Source organism: Sphaerodactylus townsendi, linkage group LG01, assembly GCF_021028975.2.
Source record: "Sphaerodactylus townsendi isolate TG3544 linkage group LG01, MPM_Stown_v2.3, whole genome shotgun sequence".
Lineage (NCBI taxonomy): Eukaryota > Metazoa > Chordata > Lepidosauria > Squamata > Sphaerodactylidae > Sphaerodactylus > Sphaerodactylus townsendi.
Genome location: NC_059425.1, coordinates 116,824,465 through 116,842,038, shown reverse-complemented (window position 1 = coordinate 116,842,038; position 17,574 = coordinate 116,824,465). Strand labels below are relative to the sequence as shown.

Sequence of the window (17,574 nt, the reverse complement as noted above, 5' to 3'; positions counted from 1 at the left end):
CCCTCCCCCCGTACTAACATACAACCACGAACAGACCCCATGAGAGAGCCCCAGTTCATCCTCCTCAACCAGCAGTAGCTCGCTTGATTTATTCCTTCCAGAACTTAACACATTTTCCACCCATTAACAATGCAAGCAAAAAACAAAGAGAGCCAGAATGTCAGAGTTCCACACTAGAGGCAAAATATTCTTTGGCATTTCTTTGGTGGCTTTTCTCACAGGAATAAGGAAGCCCAATTACAATGGATGCCTCAAAGGAGGAACCCAGAACATTCAAAGTTGGTTCTGGGCTCAAGCCCATGATTTTCAGATAGTGGCAGGTGTCAGCCCAAAGCACACACAGACTGAAAGGGATGCAACAAGTCCACAAAGGGAGGGAGAAAGATAGCACCAAAGACCTTTCTCACTATTGCACAAATTACAAAACTAATTTCGGATAGTATTTACAGTGCAATCTAAAGGAGAGTTATTCCAGTCTAAATTCATTCATTTCAGTGGGCTCAGACTGGAGTAACTCTGCATAGGATTGCACTCTTAATCTACAGAATTCTAAAATCTATTAATGGGGCCCTCATACCTACGGGACCTTATGTCCCACATAGGCCACTGCGTTCGGCAGCGGCAGAACTGCTGGTGACCCCTGGCCCCGCGATGATACGGCTGGCCTTGACCCGGGCCAGAGCCTTTATGGCTCTGGCCCCAGTCTGGTGGAATGCTCTACCTCCAGCTGTCCGGGCCCTGCAGGACCTTGGTGAGTTCTGCAGGGCCTGTAAGATGGAGCTATTCCACTGGGCTTTTGGAGGGGCCGGCCGTGGTCCTACTGCCCCCCACCGAATCTGAGGCTGCCTGTCTCCATCTTCTTTATTCTGGTTGGGCCTGATCCACTGATAACATCGCGGACCCAACCTATTTCCTTCCTTCCTTGGCCTTGGTTCGGGCGCCTGTTTAAACCGTTTTGTCTTAACATACTTCTGATGTTTTAATTTATTGCTGCATAGTTTTTAAGGGATTTAAGTTTTTACGTTGTTGATTTGCTGCTCATTAGAACAGCTATGTTGTGAGCCGCCTCGAGCCCTTCGGGGATGAGGCGGCCTATAAGTTTAATAAATAAATAAATAAATAAATAAATAAAACCTATATTTAGAAAAAACACACAAGCAGGAAGCAAACATGTCTTTAGCTTACATACACTGCAGTGAAAATCAGGAAACAACGTTCTTTTTGGTGCAAAGTACACTATGGAACACTTACCTTGGGTCTTTTAGCTGCGCGATGGAGCTGGTATGTGGTCACGTTTCTGTGATCTTGTTTCCTTACACATGATGAGGCAGCCCAGTACTCCCCTTCTGCTAAGCTCAACAAGTCTCTATTTCCTGGTTCTCTTAGCTCCGCCCCTCTCAAAGGCACAGATCTCATAACACTTAGCAGTCCCAATACTATAGAGCTGATATCCCCCCCCCCCACACTAATTCCTTCCCCTCCACTCTCTGTCTCTCCACTCTCTCTGTCTCTGCTGCTATGTTTTTAAAAAGAGGCTTGTCTGGAAAAAAGTTTTTAAAAGCCCTCCCAATCATTAGGGAAAAGAGAAGCAGAGTGGAGGAGGTGGGTGGAAGTCAGAAACAGACCCTGCTTGTATTGTTCCTTCCAAAAGCCTTTGTTATATCAATATATTGAAATGATCATTAGAGAAGCAGGAACAAGAAGGCAATATGGAATGCAGCAAGGGGGAAGGCATGGACTACACTGTGAGGAATGGGAAATGTGAAGCTAGGCAGGCTGGTCATGGGCAGAGGTCTAGGGCAGGGGTAGGGAACCTTTAACACTCAAAGAGCCATTTGGACCCGTTTTCCATGGGAAAAGAAAACACTTGGAGCTGCAAATAATTTTTGACATTTAAAATAAAGATAACACTGTGTATATATATATATATATACACACCTTTTACTCCGCTCATTCTGAGAAGCGCATGGATGCGGTAAGTATGGGGCCAGCGGCTCGGCCTTGCCGGCCACCGGGAAAGAGCCCACCCTGCTCCAACAGGACAGGCGAGAGGGGAAGCCCGTGGCGCGGCCCACCTGGCCGCGGGCAGTTGGTGCACCTGCCCTGCTGCCTGCAGAGCGGGCAAGGATGGGGCCAGCGGCTAGGCTCGTGGAGCCGCAGTGCAAGGGCAGAAGAGCCACATGCGGCTCTCGAGCCGCATGTTCCCTACCCCTGGTCTAGGGCAAAGTTGTGTTTACTGGAAAATCTCTCTGCTCTGATGGTGAAGCAAAATTAAATTCATGCTAGAAATAGTCTGGCTTGCCGCAGAGAGACTACAAAGTGAAAGCAGGGCTGGAAGAAAAATGCCCATACAAGAAATATTGCTGCGACAGACACTTGCCCCTACTGCGCAGCAGATGTTTTGTGCATAATCGGTTTATTATTTAATTTTGGTATTTACTCAAAGACAAGGGTACGAAAAGTTCACAAAATAACTGAAGTTACTTTTCTTCCCTCTCCCAGTCCATGTCTGATGGCTCCATTCCAGAGAGGGAGATCATTAGGGGTCAATTCCCTCCTGGAAGGGGTTCTTCCTACTGCTTGGAGCCTTGTTGGCTCAAGGGAATTATTATACTTCCAAAGATGCAGGCCCCTGCAAACAAGGGCAGAGTGCTTTATGACGCAGACTTGTTTAGGTGTTCGGTCTTCACATGTGCCTTTTTCAGAGGCTCTGACACCTGCCTCAGTGAATCAGCGGCAGGAGAAATGGAAGGTTCAGCGGTCCCATATGGACCTTTTCCATGAAGCCTTGTGTTGGTGTGCCGTAGCACAGAGGGTTGCTTTCAGTTTAGCTGCCCTCTCTTTTCTCACCTTTGAGGAGAAATGGTCACAGTCCTTACATGATGCAGGCAAGTGACCTTTGCCAAGGCAAACCACACACTTGGTATGGCTGTCTGTCTGGGCAAGGGAGCAGCCACAACAGCGGCATGCCTTAGCAAATGCCATTTTGCCTCATGTGAGAGGGCATGGTCCATTTTCTGGAGAACTCATGATTACTGAAGGAAAATAAAACACAAAAAAAACCAAACTACACTAACTGTAATTAACTAAGGAACAGAAAAGATTTAAAACACACTAGTTCTACCTGAAAGATCAGGAGCAAATGGCAATAAGTGGCTAGGCTTAGCTAACACGTTGAAGCACAATGACTCCACATGGTGGCAGAGAGTGTGTCCCCCCTCCCTAATCACATGCCTGGGTGGAGGGAGAAAGAATAGATAGCTTGGACTGTGACTGGGAGAGGGGAGTACTCACCCTATAGCTATGATGTCTTAAAAATGTTAACTAAAATGCTCCACAGCAGGCCTGCTTGAGCTCAGTCCCATGTGTGCCTGTTGTACAGAAAGCCACCAGATGAACAGCTACGGTAAACAGTGCTATTTTTACTTTTCATTACCAATATAACAAATGAATATCCTTCTTCTTTAAAATAATTAAGCATTTCTTAACAAGGACAAAATTAATCGATGTACTTACGTTGTCCCCACTGGCCACTATTAGGATTTAAGTAGTTTGGATAAAGGCCCTCTGGTTTATCTAGCTGATTTAAAACTCTTCGAATGTTCATCACCTATAACAAAACACATCAATTCTTTGTTGAAAATATATAATTATGAAAGCAAGGCTTTTCAAACTTACAGAAAACAGAACTATTTCAAGATACTTATAACTGGAATGTAATTGCAGACACCTCTAATAAAAGGGGGGTTATTTGGATGCTTTATTGCTTTTAAATTGTTTTTTTTTTAAAAAAAAAACACAAGCCACCTCGAGCCATGAATAAAGTTAAATCATTAGTAAAACACTTTCCCCTCCACATTCTTTCTTTTTTCACATATTCATATTATTTCTGATTCAGTAAACAGCAGAATGTAAGAAGAATGTTGTAGAAGCCTCAACGGAAATGTGGCAGGGCCACTAATTGTGAAACTACTATCAGACAGATACAAAAGTTAACTAAGTTAGAAGTTAAAAAAATGTAGAGCTCTGCATTACATTTGTCATTTGGTTGTACTATAAACAAGCTAAATTCATTTAATCTTGCTGTGGTAGTGGAGTACTTAGACTGGAGGAAGGAGTAGCTGAAGAGCCATTTCTAGGCAAAGGATTGGGTCCTCAAGGCCTGATCACTGTTTCCCCACCTCCAGACATAAGGTAAGTGGCAACTAGGGAACAGTTTTAGTGGTACTTCACCCTTTTAATTCCCTCCTGTTTAGATTTATCTGGTACCATTCTGTCTTTGAGACGACAGGCCAAAATTTTTCTTTCTTTTATCTTTTTGGCTGTTTCACAGTCTGTGGTCAGTTTTGCAAATATTTTTAGGCTGTTCAATGGTCTTTTTATACTGTTTTTACTTCAGTTGCTTGTTTTATTTTTACACTAGGCCCCTGCTGGGGAGCATAGAGGGATAAAAAATATGCTAAATACATAAAAATATATGCACATATCAGTTATTTAGCTCGATTGGAAGAGACACAGCTGCTAGCTTAGAATTTAAACTGTGTACTCACTCAGCAAAAGAAAAGTAATGGCATTCAACCAAAATTAAACACACAGCGGGCAAATGATTTACAAAGTAGTTAAGCAAAGTACAGCAACAGAAAACTCCCAAACTAAAATTGAGCTTGGCCTTGGTTCACAGAAAATCCTGTAAATCTGTTCCCTGAATCCAGCTAGAAGGACACATGCTCCTTGTATAGGGGCATAAACTGCACTGGTAGCAGCCCATTACTGTTGAGCAAGTATAACATATGTATCCAGTTTCCAACACGACAGGCTTCATAGACTGCATTTACTGGGTGAATTTTGCATATTGTATTCACAGGGAGAGCTAATCATAAAGGCTTGAATTTTACATGGGAGATTGAGGCCAGAAAAATTAGGATTAACAAACATTCCAACAAATCTTTGTTAAGTACAGGGATACTGGGCTATGGTTTACACACCAGAGAGGCTGTTCTGAGTGTCCAAGAAGATCACTTCACGAGGAAAATTGGTGCAGGTGGCCAGGAGAAAAGCAGTGATAATAATCATCATAATGAATCCATGGCATCCATGCACATGGTTCATGGCAAAGTAAATAAAGTTTCTATCATACAGCCATCATTTATGCAATTATACAAATAAACAATCAGGAATAATGATAGGAAATCATTTGCAAGTTATATTTTCAGAAGATTAAAAAAAGTTGAAATTAACAAAAACTGGCAATGTTTCAGGCACTTTGCAATCACTCATAACATTTCCAGAAGTGTCATTGTAAGTGCTTCATAAAAACTCAAGTTTTTAATCTAACCTTTTCAGCAAATACTGGATTTCCAGATAAGTAGCTTAGATGCATGAACTCCAAATGCAGAGTTCCAAATTCTGCCAAAATACTGCTTCCTCCTGAAGCCCAGGGCCAGTTTCGACCTCTGCGACTGAAAGTGAAGGAAAATAAAGTGAGATTATGATGCATAAAACCATTCCAATGCCATGAACTGTGAAACAGTTTTACAGGAAAATAATAAATCTTTTAAAAGTAATCAACTTATAGTAGGAGAAAGACCTAGTGCTGTCTCATTATACTAGTCCAGTGGTCAATGGCTTCCATTCCCTAACAATGCTGTTAAATAATCAGATATGATGGCACTAGGTTAAGAGTAGGCCTCGTTCAAAATTGCATCACCAAACTGTTTTCCAGCGATCAGTGATACAGATATTAGTGAAATACAGTAACATAAATGCTAAATTGTCACTGACAATTTTCATATTTATTGTTGAAATAAAGCAAGACAACAAGTAGAATGCAACAAAATCAAATAATGAAGTTTCAGACACACAATCGAATTTTTTTCAATTCTGCTGATGTAATGTATTAACCTGAAAATACCTAATTTTTTCTTTACATTATTTTGATCAATTGTCTACATATGTGTTTTCTGACAATATCCTCTGTAAACTATTGTTAGAGTAAATTTCAGCTGGACTGCCTTCTAGTTGTGGAAGATAACCCTGGTTCTTCAACCACAGAACCATCACACTATCTACTTCAAATTGTAAAGATCACTTTTTACAGAAATCACTTATTTGTTTATTGTTTAACCTTCACTGATTTTCACATGCTCTTTTAAGTTATCTTGTGTTTTACTCAGAAAAAAATATTGATATATACCTGAACAAAAAGACCTGGCTGCTAATTTTAGACATTTCATTAGTTAAACATTGATTGTAGCTGATCTGAGTAGAAAAAATAGCTGATTACAAAAACACAAAATTGAGATTTAGAAAGAACCTGCCATTTTATTAAAAATTATGAGCAGTATATTTTAAACACTTTGAGCTGAGAAGTGCATTCCATTTAAAATAGTATTGCTAATCTTCTGTTGGTAAATCTTATACACTCATCATCAGGGAGCGGAGGTAAACAATGAGACAATCTCTTCCTATAGTTCAATAGCATGAGCTCCAAAACTAGATGAGCAGCCCAATTGAGACCCCAATGTGTTTTCACGGGAAGGGGCATTCAGATATGATCTTCCAGCCTCTTTGATTCCCCGGTGATCTTCCATCCAAATACTAACCAGGACAATTATATCCATCATTAGTCTTGACACAGCAATGTATTTATCATTATTAAACAAGCAGCAAATCTATAGAATACAATTTCTTGACATAATTTTGTTACTAGAGTACCTTAGACAGAAATATGTTAATTTATTATAACAGATTTCTGGCTAGGTAGTGGTCAAAGCATACAATATGTTCAATCATACATTCAGTATCTACAATCATCCTAGGAAATGTTTTTCATACTCATTACCCATGTTCTCTTAACATTAGAAAAAGTGATAATATTAAAAAGCCTGAAGATGCATCCAAAGCACAAGAAAGAGTATCAGCACTGGCAAGGAAAACTTAATGTAACTGTTTGTGCTTCACTGTGAACTTTGTGCTTCACTGTGAACTTTGTGAGGGAATTCCAAGGTCAACAGTATATTACATTAGAACAGTTGCCCTGCCAACAGCATGACAGTGTACACATTTTGAAAACCTGACCAAGGATTCACTTCTGAGTTTTGAGGAACAGTCAGCTGTAAAGAAAATCCAAATATTTAAAGAATATTTAGTATAACTAGCATCTTTGTCCATTTCCAAAATAGACTTTTATTCAGTTTTACTCTCTATCAGCAGAGAAGTAAAATATTATTCATACGAAATGAAAACAAACCCCACAATATGTTATAAGCAACTGTGCAGCAATGCTGCAGTGCAATACTAAGTATTGTTATGCCCATCAGGCAGCCCAATCCAGATTGGGGTGGGGCGCAAATGGGCATTGGGAGTGGCATAGAGAGCAAAGACGCCAGTGCTTAGTTGCCCCACAGCAGGCAAACTGTGGAGTTACACTGGCTTTCAAACAGATGTTAGTGTGGGGGTAGGGGCAGGCTGGGACATACCCAGGGGTGAAGCTGACTTTAGTTGGCTTCCACCTGCGTTCCAGCCCAGGGACACTGCCAAACTTACACTACAAAAGTGCAGCTTAAGCCTGTTTTGACTATGGGGCAATTCAGGCAGCAGGAGGGTTTTTAAATTACTCTTCTTTCCACGTTGTCCGAAGCCCCTTTGAGGGCAGTCCAGTACTGCCTTTGCAGCACCGTTCATGGCTGCTGCAGTATTCCCCCCCATCTCCAGATGTGGATTGCACAGTAAGTCTACTGATGTCAAAACAGGTACTGCTGGTCCACTACACATGAATCTTGTATCTTAAAAACTAATAATTTTATTTATTTTTAGTCTTTACAATGCAGCAAGATTTGTTATATATAAGCAATATATTCTATTATCTTTTGATTTTAACCTTGGAAAACAAACATGGATGCATATTTTATGCATATAATTCTTATAAGTTGGTTTACTGCTCGCCAGGGAGGTATGCAACTGGAATAGAAAGTCAAATTCTAGAAAATCAGAATTTCAGAAATATTGACCCAACCTAGAGAATTGTTATGGCCAGTTTTTCTTATGTGCAAGTAAATTTTGAAAACAGCAGATTTGAAATGAGTGAAATTCCATCATAAAGAAAAAAAATAATTTCAGTTTGCAAAAATGTCAACAGCTGTGGTAAAAAATACATGAAAAGGGGAAAATTACTATTGCATCGCCTATTTTATACCAATAATTTATTCTAAGGAACCTAGAATATAACTGGTAAGACAACAGATCAATACACAAAGCATATTTCACTGAAACATTTCACAGTTAGCATATTTATATGCCACTTTTCTTTTAGAACACAGGACTTATTCAAGGGATAGAACATAAAAAAAATAAAAAACTAATAAATAATAATAGTTCGTTCTTACCTTTTGATATTCAACAATGCCCAAGGAATTCCTGTAGGAGTATTGAAGGCTGGAAGCAACTTCTTTCCTAATTCTACTGCTTTCTTTCGAAATACCTGTAAAAGTAAAATAAATGAAAATCATGAAGGGTCAAGCTGCTTAGGATGTCACAATGAACTATGGTACCACACACCACGAGAGGGAGAAAGTACTCTAGGTGCAAGATGGGATAATGAGAAAGAATGCATAATATTGCAGCATGTTCCTGATTCTTCAAACTGTGTGTTAGATGACTGCTATATTATGTGTGGATTGAGCCACAGCCCTTAACTTATTGTTCAATTTTTAAACAGAACAGGAAGAATTGATTTAATGCTTGAACAATGCTTATTTAAGTCACTGGCTTGGGTTCACTGAAACATTTTTGTGGGCAGAAGGAGGTGGTCTGTAGACAATAATCCTTGCGTCTCCCTTCCAGTGCAGCTCATGGCAACTATTTTGGGGCTGCTGCAGGAGGGGGAAGGTGAGAAATGCACACTCCCATTGACATAAATCCTTCCTCCCGCATAAGCCCTCTAATGGATTTAAGCTAATGATTGGTTGTTGTGGGTTTTCCAGGCTGTGTGGCCATGGTCTGGTAGATCTTGTTCCTAATGTTTCACCTGCATCTGTGACTGACATCTTCAGAGGTATATCACAGATAAAAGTCTGACAGGTTGAAAATGAGCCAGTTTACCAGGGAATGCAAGCCTCTGGCTGCAAGCACAAGCCAAGCTGTTGAGATATCTTTCAGACTGCAAGCCTAGGCTGTAGGTGGAGGAACAGGGGACATAATTATAGAGTTGGAAGAGACCACAAGAGACATTCAGTCCAACCCTCCACGATGAGGGAACACACAATCAAATCACTCCTGACAGATGGCTCCCAAGTGTAAGGCAGGGGGTTGAAGTGTGTTTCTGTTCAGGCATCCTGGCCTTGGTACATTCCAGGATCTGGGCTATGTGCCCAGAGTGGCTGAGGAAAGTAACCTTGCTTTTGCGCTTATCATGTGTGTGTGTGTGTGTGTGAAGCTTGCTTTCTTGCATCGTGGGAATAGGTTTGGGGAGGCCTGGGAGGGGCTCTATGTTCTGTAAAAGAGGCCGCCTATTCCCGGGAAGGTCAGAATCTGCATTCCGTGTAGTGTGATCGTTGAAGTTTATGAAATAAAGAGCTTTTCTAAGTTACTGTATTTCGGGTCCTTCGAGGTTCCTTACACCAAGCCTGTTTAAAAATTTCTGAGGAAGGAGATTCCATTACCCTCCGAGGCACCATATTCCACTGTCAAACAGCTCTTACTGGCAGGAAGTTCTTCCTGTTGTTTAGATGGAATCTCTTTTCTTATAGTTTAAATCAGTGGTTCTCAACCTGGGGGTCGGGACCACTTTGGGGGTCGAACGACCCTTTCACAGGGGTTGCCTAAGACTCTCTGCATCAGTGTTCTCCATCTGTAAAATGGATAAATGTTAGGGTTGGGGATCACCACAACATGAGGAACTGCATTAAAGGGTCTTGGAATTAGGAAGGTTGAGAACCACTGGTTTAAATCCATTACTCCATGTTCTAGTATCTGGAGCAGCAGAAAACAAGTTTGCTCCTTCTTTGACATGACATCCCTAAACATGGCTATTGTGTTATCCCTTAACCTTCTCCTCTCCAGACTAAACATATCCAGATCCCTAAGCCTCTCCTCACAAAGTATGGATTCTAGACCTTTTACCATAATGGTTGCTCTCCTCTGGACACACTCCAGCTTATCAATATCCTTCTTGAACTGTGATGCCCAGAACTGGACACAGTATTCCAGGTGAGGTCTGACCAACACAGAATAGAGTGGTAATGCTGCTTCCCTTGATCTGGACAGTATATTTCTATTGATGCAGTTCAGAACTACATTGGCTTTCTTGGCTGCCATATCACTGTTGTCTCATGTTCAGTTTGTAGTTTACTAACACTCCCATATCTCTTTCACCTGTTCTGTGTCAAGCCAGGTTTTACCTATCTTATACTTGTGTATTTAATTTTTTTCTCTGTAAGTGCAGTACTTTATATTTCTCCCTGTTGAAATTCATTTTGTTTGTTTTGGTCCAGCTCCCTGATCTGACAAGGTCATTTGAATTCTGACCCTCTCCTTTGGGGTGCTGGATAGCCCTCCTAATCTGGTGTTATCTACAAATTTGATCAGCATGCCCTCTATTCCATCATCCAAGTCATTTATAAAAATACTGAACAGTACAGGGTTCGGGACAGAACCCTGTGGCATCCCACTAATCACTTCTCTCCAGGTTGAAAATGAGCCATTGACACAGGAAAATAATTGGTTGTTGGATGTTATTAAGGCACTGCCACTGGCTGATAGATGCCTGAATGTGGGTATGGTTAGAAATAGCACTACAACTGGTGAACTGTAATGAAATTACTGTTAGGAATTGCATAAGTATGGCAGTCTTTGCTGTACAAGTTCTTTACCACAACAGTTGTTCTTTGATTTGCTACTAGACGAGCATGGGATCCAAAGACATTTCAGTGTAAATTCAGATTTAGCATTGACCATTTTAGGCAAGACCACTGAACTGCTCTGCATGCTATAAGAATAGCTTCTTAACTGTGTAATAAAGTAAAATGTTTAGATATGGTGGCCTGTATCCAACTTTGGAGACCCAAATAACACTTGTCTGTGAAAGAGTGAACAGCAATTCCTTTCAATTCAGCGGTCCTACTGCAGATCCCCAATGCTGTTCTAAGGGTTGGCTGATCTTCAGAAACAAAATATCAGAGTACTGCAATGAGAAGGAGAAGTAGGAGACTCCTGCTCTGCAAAGTGAGCAGATGGTTGGATATATCTCACAGGACTTGGGTAGTTCCAAGTCTGCCAGAAAGATATGGAACACAGCTCACATACGCATCATAAAATACATACTTCAGTTGCTTACTTTTATGCCTTAGAACCCACTATGTATTTATAAATTATCATTTCACATATTTGAAAAACTGGAATCCAAAAATTATTTAAAATAACTTATTTCAAAACAGGAGTTAACATTAATTGAGGTGACAAACATTGTTGAATACTTAAGTTTTATAAGTTATTTTACAACATTTGCAGCTCATGGAGTTAAGAGTTTTGAATTACAAAGGGCAAATTTCTCCTTCATGATAGTTTGCTGCTTAACCATGTATATAATATGCATACATGCATATGAAGGTAGGTAAGATTTAACACAAATTCAGAGACCTAGGTGAGAATTGCTGCAAACATAATAGGCACAATAGAAAAACATAAAGAAGCAAATAGGAATGAAACTTCTTCAGATATCTGAGGAGCAAACACAAGACAGAAGAGGCAATCAGCCCACTGTTGGGTGAAAACTGAGAAACTCAGAGAGGCAGCAGAAAGGCTTGATGCCTATTTTGCCTCAGTTTTTTTCACTGAAGGAGAGAAGAGGCTGATCCAGAGATGGTAGTAGGCAAGGCACAGCACCCAGGCTGCCACCTGACAGGGACAAAGAGGGAGTTGAGAAATACCCGATTGCATCAGATGAGCACAAATCCCCTGGGTCAGATGGCATCCACCCAAGAGGGTTCAATTAATTTTCTTTCAAAATATATTTTTCAATTTTTTAAAAAATACTACAAAACTACAAAGATAGCGAATCAGCTACCCTACGATAAGAAAGATTCAGTTTGAATACACAGATGTCAAGCTTATTCCCCCATAACTTTCCAATATCTCATGTAGTGAAAACTAGAATTTAAAAGGTCAGAAGAAAGAAAAAAAGAGAAATGAAATGGCTCTCATCTTGCCTTCTCTTCATACACGATATTACTGGAACACATTAGGTCCTTCCGCACACACAAAATAATGCGTTTTCAAACCTCTTTCGCAACTGTTTGCAAGTGGATTTTGCTATTCCGCACAGCTTCAAAGAACACTGGAAGCAGTTTGAAAGTGCATTATTCTGCATATGTGGAAGGAGCCATTGATTCTTATAACAGCTCTTCTCATTTTTCCTTCCTTTTAAAACTAATTAAATCATATCATTTATATCACTATCTAGAAAAATATAAATGCTAACAAAATCATTTCTGTATTGTCGAAGGCTTTCACGGCCGGAATCACTGGGATGCTGTGTTGTTTCCGGGCTGTATGGTCATGTCCTAGCAGGATCCTCTGAAGATGCCAGTCACAAATGCAGGTGAAACGGCAGGAGAGAATGCTGCTAGGACACGGCCATACAGCCCGGAAACCACACAGCACCCCAAAATCATTTCTGATTGACTTCAAACTGCCTCAGACTATTACTTAACCTCTTGTATACCCCAAGACTTTACCTTTTGCATACATAGCCTTTGCTTATTATTTTGTACTAATAGCATTAGTTTTACCCATCTATAAAGTGATATACCTATCATTAAAGTGATATACCTATAAAGTGATATACCTATCATTAGTTTTTACCTATCTGTCTTTTTCCTGTGTTTTCTTTCCACCCATCCTATATCTATCTCTCCATCAGCTTAAATTTAAATCCTTGCTGCTACATTCTCTCTATCTAATATAGTAAGAACAAGCAAAAAAAGTAGCACGTCTAAAAGTCCTTTTTGTTCTTATTTTCAATATGATTTTCCTCGGCAGTTCTCTCATCATAATTAAATCTTGACCTTGATACTGCATCCTCTTTTTGAAACGCTAATATCTTCTTTTAATGGTCTTAAAGTCAAATACAACACACAGCCTTGGGGAAGATTCTTGTTTTTAGATATGGTAAATTCTGTTAACCTTAGAGTTCATTTCTGCAACAGTAAAGGACATGAATGGTGCCAATTCTGAAATGAATTCTGTTCTAACATGTTCATCATTCCTTTCCAGAAGTGCCCTTATCACACAACACTCTCTATATAAAGTCCAGCCAAAGTAATTTCGCTGCCTGACAATGAATTTCTTTGGAATTTACATCAATTTTGGTTTCTAATGTTTTCATATCTTCAGATACTTTTTGAGTCCTATACCCATTCCTGTAATTTCTTTTTTCATTACGGCAATCTCCCATATAAGTTTAACAAGATGTTCCACCTTCTGTTTCATTTCAGACACATCTTTTTGCATAGAATAAGAACTTCCATTTTTTGTACAGCACCTGAACTAGATGTGCCTGATGCAACACATCCTCTGCTCTTTAATTCTGCCATTTCACATTAGATGCAATTACCAAACATCACCACTAGATGTCATTCGTAGTTCATTCAGTTCAGAGTTTACAATTCTTTTAGTACACACGTGGCCCCCTCTCACTCCAACACCAAATATCAGCCTTCACCAAGCTATTTTTAGTCTTTTAAAAAGATACATTGTAAGTCCTTTGTAGCACCTCTAAACAAAATGAGAACTCTCCATTATACTCTTCTGTTTCATCCCAAGTAGCACTTTACATTTCAAAATGGAGATCTCCACACTACTGAATGATGACGCAGTCCAAAAATTAGGAATACAGATAAAAAAAATACTCATCTTTTCAGGCAGACTCAAAATTCTTGCTGGCTGAAGTATGAAGTGCCTGGCAAGAAATACCCTTTCCTTCCTTTAACTTCATGTTTTTAAAGGAGGTATGCCATCAGTAAAGCTGCCTCTTTCCCGAGTGCCAAGTGCTGTTAAGTGAACTCAGGTGAGAAGTACAGACAGGGCTGGTGGTGTTCCCAGTGCTCCACACACCTTTTCTCACCTCTTGATGGAGGTGAGCACTTCCAGAGCTATTCTCACTCTGGAGATGCATTCCGGGTGGAAAAGCAGCAGGGTTGGCTTTTCTCTTGGGGGAACAGCAACCCTCAACGATGACCAGAAATGGAAACAAAAAAAACCACTCTCTAGAGAGCACGCAGAGTCTTTTCCCGTGATTGTTGAGACCTCTTGGAGGACAAGAGACATGGGGAAAAATGGAGGAGGGCAAATGTTATCCCGATTTTCAAAAAAAGGGAAGGGGAATGACCCAGGAAACTACAGGGCAGTCAATCTGATCAACAGACCAGTCAGAATGCAGATAACAAGATGTTTGAATGTTTGGCATGGTCAAAAAATTATAGGACAAGGAAAATCAGCATGTCAGAGATCTGTTTTAAATTGATCTTGGAAACTGTACCACACATTTTCTTAACTGTCTTTAGTGTGACTGGATTAATTATTCTATACCCACTGAATCTGTCATTGTGCTGACTTTTGATTCCTGGTGGTTTAAGTGTAGGATTTCAGATTTCTGTTTAAGCATTTCCAAGGAGATGACACATTCAGAGATATACATGAATCACAGACATCTTACTTTCAGCTCCCAGATGCTAAGTTATAGGTGACCTTTTTAGAAAGAGACATATACCAACTATAACTAATCCCAGGGGATCATATATTCCTCAGATTGGACAATATGATGTTACTAAACTATATCTTGTCACTTGAGCAGAACTTTGAACTTTCACTTGTAACTCTATAATTCAAATGACAATCCTACCTCTTCTCCAGAAAGATAGTACGCTGAAAGTAGCCCACCAACAAAACGAATGTTTACTTCAAAAACAGAGACTTCTGCATCCTGAAAATACAAATAAAATATTTTAAACCTCAAATTTAATTGCTGGCATGAAAATATAACATGATTTGAACATTATTGGATTGGTTCTAGAACCGGAGGTTCTTTAGCTTATACAAGATCCCAATATTAAGATACTAGGTTTCCCTTCTATGACTTTGTCAGCTTGGTTCAATATCGGAATAAACAAGCTAGTTGTCAAGTCTTCTTTACCCCAAGATGCCAGATCATACAATAATTATTTGGCAAAATGTAAAAATGTAAAAAAACAAAACAAAATCTGGATAATAGCTTCCAGAATTACATCACTCTATGAATCAGGCTGACAGACCAAAACCTGCTATTTACCAGATTTAAATACTTCCTTTAATAGCTATTTAAATTTCTCATTGCTCCCTTAAATGCAGGTTACAACATTTCACAAAACCACTCTTTTCTGCATTGTTTCGAAGATTTTTGAATTGTGTCTGATGACACCCCTAACCCAAAACCCTAACCCTTCTTCAGTCACCTCTTCAGTCACCTCACCTTATTTTAATATGTCTATTAAAATAAACTTTTTCTACATCAAGCATTATGAAGCTACAACATAATGGATTCTTTTTGACACATAAAAATGACTTTAATATATCAAAGTTGCGAGCCTATAAATGGAAAGGAGGTTATTAGGACCCCCCCCCCTCCACATTAGCAAAACATTACTGAGTTCCAAGACTATTTGAGCACCTTCTTTAAATTTGTTGTTGTTGTTACCTTCCTTACCCAAACTGTATGGAAGGCACATCTACCTCCTATGCAGCTGACTGGATACATTGGGAATGTGCAAATCATGTTTCATTTCAATCAATTACCCTAGTTCAGTGATGGCAAACCTTTTTGAGACCGAGTGCCTAAACTGCAACCCAAAACCCACTTATTTATCACAAAGTGCCAACACGGCATTTTAACCTGAATACTGAGATTTTAGTTTAGAAAAAATGGTTGGCTCTGAGGTGTGCGTTACTTGGGAGTAAGCTAGGTGGTAGTCAGTGGCTTTGCTTTGAAGCAACCATGCAACTTTTCCAATGGGTGAATCACGATCCTAGGTGGGTTTACTCAGAAGCAAGCCCCATTGCCAGCAACCGAACTTACTCCCAGGTAAAGGATTGCACTTTAGTTCTTCGCATGAAAATCAGTGGGGTTTAACAGCGTTTAACAGGGTTACCTACACTGCTTCCCCAAAACTAGGTCGTAGGTTTAATGCTAGTAATTGGGCCCAGTGGCCCAGGCCAGCCTAGGGGTGTGTGTGTGTGTGTGGGGGGGTGCACATGCCCACAGAGAGGGCTCTGAGTGCCGCCTCTGGCACCCATGCCATAGGTTCGCCACCACTGCCCTAGTTGGAACTGCTTAGAAGAATCATCAGTTTTTAAAGTTAATATCATCCTGGACTTGGAGAAAAGGAGGAAATAATGTAAGATCCCCAAACTTCAGTTTTTCTTACCACAATACAATAAACATCAGTGACCCAAGCAGACCTATTTCTACTGACCCAGTTTATCACCCTCTTCTTTAAACTGATTCACAACTCACCTCAACATTGCATTCAGCATCACTTCTGTACAGCAGAGCTTGTTGAGGCTACTTTGGAATATGAAAGGGCTTTATACTTTCTATCCTGTGTACTCCAAATTCTTCTAGTTATGAAACCCCTATCTTGTTACCTCTTGCTAGACAGCAACTTAAATAATTCTACGTGGAGGCATTTCAACAAAGTTGTCCTTAACTGCCCAACACTAATCTGAGCACCACTGTTACTTTATGTTTGAGCTTTTTTTAAAAAACAAGATAACTACAAGTTGCAGTGAAAAACAAACATAGGATGGGGTGATCAAGTTAATGAAAAAAGTGTTTCCTGTAACAAACAATGGAATCTCTGAATCACAGTTATGGTTTGTGCTATTCCCTACAAATGTACTGAAGAACACAAACCCTAATTTGTGATTAAAACATTATGTGTTAATATAAATAAAGTTTTTCATTAAAAAAAGACAGCTCAAGAAAACCCCAAGTTAATTCCTGAAGTAACTCAAACATGGTTTGGCCATTGTGCTTGTGGCTTGCTACTATTTATTTGTAATCAGAAATCTATCAATTTCCTGCTGACTGTATTTACAGAGAGAAAAGGTCTTTTTATTTAAGATAAACAGCTAGAAAAGATATCAGGAAGAAACAGAAAACTACACCCACAGCTTTAAGATAATATTCTGCATCCAAGGCCCTTAGAATGTAAAGTATGGAGATCAAAGAACTGAACCAAAGAACTGAACTAGTCTTAAGCAGGAACACTACCAAGTGCATTTGTTATACACAGAAATGTTTCCCGAAACATGCAGACATCAATTTCTTTTCATACTTCAGCTAAATTTTCACAAAATCTGGGACAGCTGTTCTTTGGTGTTTATCAATTTTAGGATTTAATTAAAGGGGCAATACTTCTGGAGTGGTTGGGGGAGGAGGGATGGAAAAGAAGAAGAATCAGAAAAATCAGAAGATTCCTTGAAAGAGTTGTGCTCATAGAAGTCAGTTACCAACTGGGAGATCATGTTTCATAAGTAGCTACT

The 17,574-nt window shown here is 39.8% G+C and overlaps 1 protein-coding gene across 1 annotated transcript in view; it reads right to left on the bottom strand.

Annotated features, from left to right (window-relative positions):
• The window catches only part of MAN1A1 (mannosidase alpha class 1A member 1), a 64,228-nt gene that overhangs the window by 20,062 nt on the left and 26,592 nt on the right, over nucleotides 1-17,574 (bottom strand). Inside the window, exons 4-7 of the mRNA XM_048492106.1 lie at nucleotides 14,897-14,977; nucleotides 8,385-8,479; nucleotides 5,336-5,459; nucleotides 3,517-3,610 (exon numbers count right to left, since the gene is read on the bottom strand). Of these exons, the coding sequence (XP_048348063.1) occupies nucleotides 3,517-3,610; nucleotides 5,336-5,459; nucleotides 8,385-8,479; nucleotides 14,897-14,977 (394 nt within the window). The remainder of the gene's footprint in view (nucleotides 1-3,516; nucleotides 3,611-5,335; nucleotides 5,460-8,384; nucleotides 8,480-14,896; nucleotides 14,978-17,574) is intronic.